We start from the raw sequence: 9,034 nt of genomic DNA on the forward strand, positions 1-9,034 counted from the left end.
CCTTATCCCCTAGCCCCATGTCTCCTTATCCCCTAGCCCCATGTCTCCTAGTCCCTTATCCTAGTCCCTTGTCTCCTAGCCCCATATCTCCTAGTCCCTTATACTAGTCCCTTATCCCCTAGCCCCATGTCTCCTAGTCCCTTATCCTAGTCCCTTATCCCCTAGCCCCATGTCTCCTAGTCCCTTATCCCCTAGCCCCATGTCTCCTAGTCTCTTATCCCCTAGCCCCATGTCTCCTAGTCCCTTATCCCCTAGCCCCATGTCTCCTAGTCTCTTATCCCCTAGCCCCATGTCTCCTAGTCCCTTATCCCCTAGCCCCATGTCTCCTAGTCCCTTATCCTAGACCCTTGCTTCCTAGCCCCATGTCTCCTAGTCCCTTTTATTCCCTAACTCGTTGTTGTGTGCAGATCTAAAGGAATCACATAGCTGGCCGTAAGAAGCGATGATTGGAAGGATATATTTGTTATATGGAAGCCATATCTGATTGGTTGAAAGGATATATGGAAGCCATATCTGATTGGTTGGAAGGGTATATGGAAGCCATATCTGATTGGTTGGAAGGGTATATGGAGGCCATATCTGATTGGTTGGAAGGGTATATGGAGGCCATATCTGATTGGTTGGAAGGGTATATGGAGGCCATATCTGATTGATTGAAAGGATATATGGAAGCTGTCACACTGAGCTGATTCCTTCATGTCTGTGCTGACCAGGTGACAGAGGCTAGGTGTTGTTTCTGGACATTAGCCTCTCTTACCCTGGCCTAAAGGTCAAAGGTTAAAGGTCAGGTTGGCATTCAGCATGCATAAGGAGGGGGCTTCTCGAAGTCGGAGGGCCCGTAGACGGGGCCAGGGTAGAGGGCAGGGGCGTTGGGTGATAGCATGTAACCCTGACCAGGGTCCTGGGAGCCAGTCTGGAAGGTGGGCTGGCTGGGGGCCTGGGCGGAAGGCTGGCTCTGGCTCTCCTCTGACGGAGAGGAGGGGGTTAGGGTCATCTCCAGGCCGGGCTGGGGGGTGGAGGGGGCCTGGTAACTGCTGTGGTGCTGAGAAAGACAGAGAGAGGGAAGAGGAGAGGAGAGAGAGAGAGACAACAGAGGAGAGAGAGAGAGACCGAAGTCGAGAGAGAGAGACAACAGAGGAGAGAGAGAAGAGAGAGAGGAGACATTCATATCACTGGATGACGAGGAGATTTTACTTTTACTAAATACTATTGTAGTTGGGGTCTAACCTACAGGGGCAGAGTGGGGTAGTTGGGGTCTAACCTACAGGGGCAGAGTGGGGTAGATGGGGTCTAACCTAGAGGGGCAGAGTGGGGTAGTTGGGGTCTAACCTACAGGGGCAGAGTGGGGTAGATGGGGTCTAACCTACAGGGGCAGAGTGGGGTAGATGGGGTCTAACCTACAGGGGCAGAGTGGGGTAGTTGGGGTCTAACCTACAGGGGCAGAGTGGGGTAGTTGGGGTCTAACCTACAGGGGCAGAGTGGGGTAGTTGGGGTCTAACCTACAGGGGCAGAGTGGGGTAGATGGGGTCTAACCTACAGGGGTAGATGGGGTCTAACCTACAGGGGCAGAGTGGGGTAGTTGGGGTCTAACCTACAGGGGCAGAGTGGGGTAGTTGGGGTCTAACCTACAGGGGCAGAGTGGGGTAGTTGGGGTCTAACCTAGAGGGGCAGAGTGGGGTAGTTGGGGTCTAACCTAGAGGGGCAGAGTGGGGTAGTTGGGGTCTAACCTACAGGGGCAGAGTGGGGTAGTTGGGGTCTAACCTACAGGGGCAGAGTGGGGTAGTTGGGGTCTAACCTAGAGGGGCAGAGTGGGGTAGTTGGGGTCTAACCTAGAGGGGCAGAGTGGGGTAGTTGGGGTCTAACCTACAGTGGCAGAGTGGGGTAGTTGGGGTCTAACCTAGAGGGGCAGAGTGGGGTAGTTGGGGTCTAACCTAGAGGGGCAGAGTGGGGTAGTTGGGGTCTAACCTGCAGGGGCAGAGCGGGGTAGTTGGGGTATTTTTTACCTGCATGGGCAAAGCGGGGTAGTTGGGGTAGGCGGGCAGGGCCTGTCCGTTGGGGCAGAAGCCAGCGTAGGTCACCACGTGCTGGGTGGGGTTATACATGATGTGGGGGGGTGGGGCGGGACTGGGGGACATCTGGGGGGCGGGAGCCTGAGATAAAGGGAGACAGAAGGAGGGAAGGGAGGGGGGAGGGAGGGAGAGGAGAGAGAGGGGAGGGAAGGGGGGAGGGGAGGGAAGGGGAGAGGAGGGGAGATGGGAGGGAGGGAGAAAGAGAGAGGGGAAGGGAGAGGGCAGGGAGGGAGAAAGAGAGAGGGAAGGGCGAGGGGAGGGAGAAAGCGAGAGGGAAGGGGGAGGGGAGGGAGAAAGCGAGAGGGAAGGGGGAGGGGAGGGAGAAAGAGAGAGGGAAGGGGGAGGGAGAAAGAGAGAGGGAAGGGGGAGGGGAGGGAGAAAGAGAGAGGGAAGGGGGAGGGGAGGGAGAAAGAGAGAGGGGAGAGAAGGGGCGAAGGGAGAGGGGAGGGAGAGCGAAGGGAGGGAGAGAGGGTGAAGGGAGAGGGAAGAGAAGGGGGAGAGGGGAGGGAGGGAGAAAGAGAGAGGGGAGGGAAGGGGGATGGGAGAGGGGAGAGAAGGGGCGAAGGGAGGGAAAGAGGGAGAGTGAAGGGAGGGAGAGAGGGTGAAGGGAGAGGGGAGAGAAGGGGGAGAGGGAGAAAGCGAGAGGGGAGGGAAGGGGGAAGGGAGAGGGGAGAGAAGGGGCGAAGGGAGAGGGGAGGGAGAGCGAAGGGAGGGAGAGAGGGTGAAGGGAGAGGGAAGAGAAGGGGGAGAGGGGAGGGAGGGAGGGAGGGAGAAAGAGAGAGGGGAGGGAAGGGGGTTGGGAGAGGGAAGAGAAGGGGCGAAGGGAGGGAAAGAGGGAGAGTGAAGGGAGGGAGAGAGGGTGAAGGGAGAGGGGAGGGAGGGAGGGAGAAAGAGAGAGGGGAAGGGAGAGGGGAGAGAAGGGGAGAGGGGTGGGAAGGGGGGGAAGGGAGAGAGGGGGAAGGGAAGGGAGAGGGGAGAGAAGGGAGGAAGGGAGAGGGGAGAGATTTGGGGAGGGGAGAGAAGGGGGGAAGGGAGAAAGAGAGAGGGGAGGGGAGGGGGGAAGGGAGAAAGAGAGAGTGGAGGGGAGGGGGGAAGGGAGAAAGAGAGAGTGGAGGGGAGGGGGAAGGGAGAAAGAGAGAGTGGAGGGGAGGGGGGAAGGGAGAAAGAGAGAGGGGAGGGGAGGGGGGAAGGGAGAAAGAGAGAGGGGAGGGGAGGGGGGAAGGGAGAAAGAGAGAGGGGAGGGGAGGGGGGAAGGGAGAAAGAGAGAGGGGAGGGGAGGGGGGAAGGGAGAAAGAGAGAAGGGAGAGAAGGGGGGAAGAGAGAGGAATACATATAGTTAGTGTAAACAATAACAAATGAAATAGGTACCTAACAAACAGACGTGTTCTAGGTATTGTGTGTGTGTGTGTGTGCCCACCAGGTCCTTGTAAGCCCCCAGTATAGCAGCTGTGATGATTCCCAGGAACAGGCCCATTATGTTGAGCACCACACAGGCCCACAGCAGACGATGGAGATGGACCACATCCCAGCAGCTACTCACCCCCGTGAACTCATAGTAATGGGTATGGTAGTCTGGACTGGAGGAGAGAGAGGAGACAGAGTGAACTCATAGTACTGGGTATGGTAGTCTGGACTGGAGGAGAGAGAGGAGACAACAGACAGTCACACACACACCTCCGTGCTTGAACGCGAACACACACACACAGGTGTTTCTCCTTACCTCTCACAGTTGTACAGGTCACAGCAGTAGCAGGTGTTGCTCTTCATTCTCACTTTACAATCACTGTTGAATGAGCTGCACATCACCTACAGACAGACAGACAGACAGACAGACAGACAGACAGACAGACAGACAGAAACAGACAGACAGACAGACAGACAGACAGACAGACAGACAGAACAGAACAGAGACAAAGAGACATTGCTATGGCAGCAAATAACAGAATATGTCATTGTCAGTAGATGGTGCCAGAGAGCCCGAAACCCCATAACTATGTATTATCTACCCCCCCATAACCCCTAACAATATATTATCTACCCCCCCCCCCCAATAACCCCTAACTATGTATTATCTACCCCCCATAACCCCTAACTATGTATTATCTACCCCCCATAACCCCTAACTATGTATTATCTAACCCCCCATAACCCCTAACTATGTATTATCTACCCCCCCCCCCATAACCCCTAACTATGTATTATCTACCCCCCCCCATAACCCCTAACTATGTATTATCTACCCCCCATAACCCCTAACTATGTATTATCTACCCCCCCATAACCCCTAACTATGTATTATCTACCCCCCCATAACCCCTAACTATGTATTATCTACCCCCCCCCCCATAACCCCTAACTATGTATTATCTACCCCCCATAACCCCTAACTATGTATTATCTACCCCCCATAACCCCTAACTATGTATTATCTACCCCCCCATAACCCATAACTATGTATTATCTACCCCCCCCCATAACCCCTAACTATGTATTATCTACCCCCCATAACCCATAACTATGTATTATCTACCCCCCCCCCCCATAACCCCTAACTATGTATTATCTACCCCCCATAACCCCTAACTATGTATTATCTACCCCCCATAACCCCTAACTATGTATTATCTACCCCCCATAACCCCTAACTATGTATTATCTACCCCCCCATAACCCCTAACTATGTATTATCTACCCCCTATAACCCCTAACTATGTATTATCTACCCCCCATAACCCATAACTATGTATTATCTACCCCCCATAACCCCTAACTATGTATTATCTACCCCCCCATAACCCCTAACTATGTATTATCTACCCCCCCCCATAACCCCTAACTATGTATTATCTACCCCCCCATAACCCCTAACTATGTATTATCTACCCCCCCCCCATAACCCCTAACTATGTATTATCTACCCCCCCATAACCCCTAACTATGTATTATCTACCCCCCCATAACCCCTAACTATGTATTATCTACCCCCCCCCCCCATAACCCCTAACTATGTATTATCTACCCCCCCCCCCCCAATAACCCCTAACTATGTATTATCTACCCCCCATAACCCATAACTATGTATTATCTACCCCCCATAACCCCTAACTATGTATTATCTACCCCCCATAACCCCTAACTATGTATTATCTACCCCCCCATAACCCCTAACTATGTATTATCTACCCCCCCCATAACCCCTAACTATGTATTATCTACCCCCCCCCATAACCCCTAACTATGTATTATCTACCCCCCATAACCCCTAACTATGTATTATCTACCCCCCATAACCCCTAACTATGTATTATCTACCCCCCATAACCCCTAACTATGTATTATCTACCCCTCATAACCCATAACTATGTATTATCTACCCCCCATAACCCCTAACTATGTATTATCTACCCCCCATAACCCCTAACTATGTATTATCTACCCCCCCCCATAACCCCTAACTATGTATTATCTACCCCCCCCCCATAACCCCTAACTATGTATTATCTACCCCCCATAACCCCTAACTATGTATTATCTACCCCCCCATAACCCCTAACTATGTATTATCTACCCCCCCATAACCCCTAACTATGTATTATCTACCCCCCCATAACCCCTAACTATGTATTATCTACCCCCCATAACCCCTAACTATGTATTATCTACCCCCCATAACCCCTAACTATGTATTATCTACCCCCCCATAACCCATAACTATGTATTATCTACCCCCCCCATAACCCCTAACTATGTATTATCTACCCCCCATAACCCATAACTATGTATTATCTACCCCCCCCCCCCCCATAACCCCTAACTATGTATTATCTACCCCCCATAACCCCTAACTATGTATTATCTACCCCCCATAACCCCTAACTATGTATTATCTACCCCCCATAACCCCTAACTATGTATTATCTACCCCCCATAACCCCTAACTATGTATTATCTACCCCCCCCCATAACCCCTAACTATGTATTATCTACCCCCCCATAACCCCTAACTATGTATTATCTACCCCCCCCCCCATAAACCCTAACTATGTATTATCTACCCCCCCATAACCCCTAACTATGTATTATCTACCCCCCCCCCCCATAACCCCTAACTATGTATTATCTACCCCCCCATAACCCCTAACTATGTATTATCTACCCCCCCATAACCCCTAACTATGTATTATCTACCCCCCCATAACCCCCTAACTATGTATTATCTACCCCCCCCCATAACCCCTAACTATGTATTATCTACCCCCCCCCCCCCAATAACCCCTAACTATGTATTATCTATAACCCCTAACTATGTATTATCTACCCCCCCATAACCCCTAACTATGTATTATCTAACCCCCCCCCCCCCCAATAACCCCTAACTATGTATTATCTACCCCCCATAACCCCTAACTATGTATTATCTACCCCCCATAACCCCTAACTATGTATTATCTACCCCCCCATAACCCCTAACTGTGTATTTTCTAGCCGCCATAACCCCTAACTATGTATTATCTACCCCCCATAACCCCTAACTATGTATTATCTACCCCCCATAACCCCTAACTATGTATTATCTACCCCCCCATAACCCCTAACTATGTATTATCTACCCCCCATAACCCCTAACTATGTATTATCTACCCCCCATAACCCCTAACTATGTATTATCTACCCCCCCATAACCCATAACTATGTATTATCTACCCCCCCCCATAACCCCTAACTATGTATTATCTACCCCCCATAACCCATAACTATGTATTATCTACCCCCCCCCCATAACCCCTAACTATGTATTATCTACCCCCCATAACCCCTAACTATGTATTATCTACCCCCCATAACCCCTAACTATGTATTATCTACCCCCCATAACCCCTAACTATGTATTATCTACCCCCCCATAACCCCTAACTATGTATTATCTACCCCCTATAACCCCTAACTATGTATTATCTACCCCCCATAACCCATAACTATGTATTATCTACCCCCCATAACCCCTAACTATGTATTATCTACCCCCCCATAACCCCTAACTATGTATTATCTAACCCCCCCCCCCCCATAACCCCTAACTATGTATTATCTACCCCCCCCCCCCAATAACCCCTAACTATGTATTATCTACCCCCCATAACCCCTAACTATGTATTATCTACCCCCCCATAACCCCTAACTGTGTATTTTCTAGCCGCCATAACCCCTAACTATGTATTATCTACCCCCCATAACCCCTAACTATGTATTATCTACCCCCCATAACCCCTAACTATGTATTATCTACCCCCCCATAACCCCTAACTATGTATTATCTACCCCCCATAACCCCTAACTATGTATTATCTACCCCCCATAACCCCTAACTATGTATTATCTACCCCCCCATAACCCCTAACTATGTATTATCTACCCCCCCCATAACCCCTAACTATGTATTATCTACCCCCCCCATAACCCCTAACTATGTATTATCTACCCCCCCATAACCCATAAGTATGTATTATCTACCCCCCCCCATAACCCCTAACTGTGTATTATCTACCCCCCCCCATAACCCCTAACTATGTATTATCTACCCCCCCATAACCCCTAACTATGTATTATCTACCCCCCCCCATAACCCCTAACTATGTATTATCTACCCCCCCCCCCATAACCCCTAACTATGTATTATCTACCCTCCCATAACCCCTAACTATGTATTATATACCCCCCATAACCCCTAACTATGTATTATCTACCCCCTCCATAACCCCTAACTATGTATTATCTACCCCCCCCCCCCCATAACCCCTAACTATGTATTATCTACCCCCCATAACTCCTAACTATGTATTATCTACCCCCCCATAACCCCTAACTATGTATTATCTACCCCCCATAACTCCTAACTATGTATTATCTACCCCCCCATAACCCCTAACTATGTATTATCTACCCCCCCATAACCCCTAACTATGTATTATCTACCCCCCCATAACCCCTAACTATGTATTTTCTACCCCCCATAACCCCTAACTATGTATTATCTACCCCCCCATAACCCCTAACTGTGTATTTTCTACCCCCCATAACCCCTAACTATGTATTATCTACCCCCCATAACCCCTAACTGTGTATTTTCTACCCCCCATAACCCCTAACTATGTATTATCTACCCCCCATAACCCCTAACTATGTATTATCTACCCCCCCATAACCCCTAACTATGTATTATCTACCCCCCCATAACCCCTAACTATGTATTATCTACCCCCCCATATCCCCTAACTATGTATTATCTACCCCCCCCATAACCCCTAACTATGTATTATCTACCCCCCCATAACCCCTAACTATGTATTATCTACCCCCCCCATAACCCCTAACTATGTATTATCTACCCCCCCATAACCCCTAACTATGTATTATCTACCCCCCCCCATAACCCCTAACTATGTATTATCTACCCCCCCCATAACCCCTAACTATGTATTATCTACCCCCCATAACCCCTAACTATGTATTATCTACCCCCCATAACCCATAACTATGTATTATCTACCCCCCCCCAATAACCCCTAACTATGTATTATCTACCCCCCATAACCCCTAACTATGTATTATCTACCCCCCATAACCCATAACTATGTATTATCTACCCCCCATAACCCCTAACTATGTATTATCTACCCCCCCCCCCCCCCCCATAACCCCTAACTATGTATTATCTACCCCCCCATAACCCCTAACTATGTATTATCTACCCCCCCCCATAACCTCTAACTATGTATTATCTACCCCCCCATAACCCCTAACTATGTATTATCTACCCCCCCATAACCCCTAACTATGTATTATCTACCCCCCCCCCCCATAACCCCTAACTATGTATTATCTACCCCCCCATAACCCCTAACTATGTATTATCTACCCCCCCCCCATAACCTCTAACTATGTATTATCTACCCCCCCCATAACCC

The 9,034-nt window shown here is 49.7% G+C and overlaps 1 protein-coding gene across 1 annotated transcript in view; it reads right to left on the reverse strand.

Moving 5' to 3' along the window:
• Positions 1 to 361: 361 nt before the first annotated feature.
• Positions 362 to 9,034, reverse strand: part of LOC139414027 (transmembrane protein 255B-like) — a 29,740-nt gene continuing 21,067 nt past the window's right edge. Inside the window, exons 6-9 of the mRNA XM_071161903.1 lie at positions 3,790 to 3,875; positions 3,487 to 3,646; positions 2,004 to 2,150; positions 362 to 1,042 (exon numbers count right to left, since the gene is read on the reverse strand). Of these exons, the coding sequence (XP_071018004.1) occupies positions 797 to 1,042; positions 2,004 to 2,150; positions 3,487 to 3,646; positions 3,790 to 3,875 (639 nt within the window). The 3' untranslated portion in view covers positions 362 to 796. The remainder of the gene's footprint in view (positions 1,043 to 2,003; positions 2,151 to 3,486; positions 3,647 to 3,789; positions 3,876 to 9,034) is intronic.

Source organism: Oncorhynchus clarkii, chromosome 7, assembly GCF_045791955.1.
Source record: "Oncorhynchus clarkii lewisi isolate Uvic-CL-2024 chromosome 7, UVic_Ocla_1.0, whole genome shotgun sequence".
Taxonomy (NCBI): domain Eukaryota; kingdom Metazoa; phylum Chordata; class Actinopteri; order Salmoniformes; family Salmonidae; genus Oncorhynchus; species Oncorhynchus clarkii.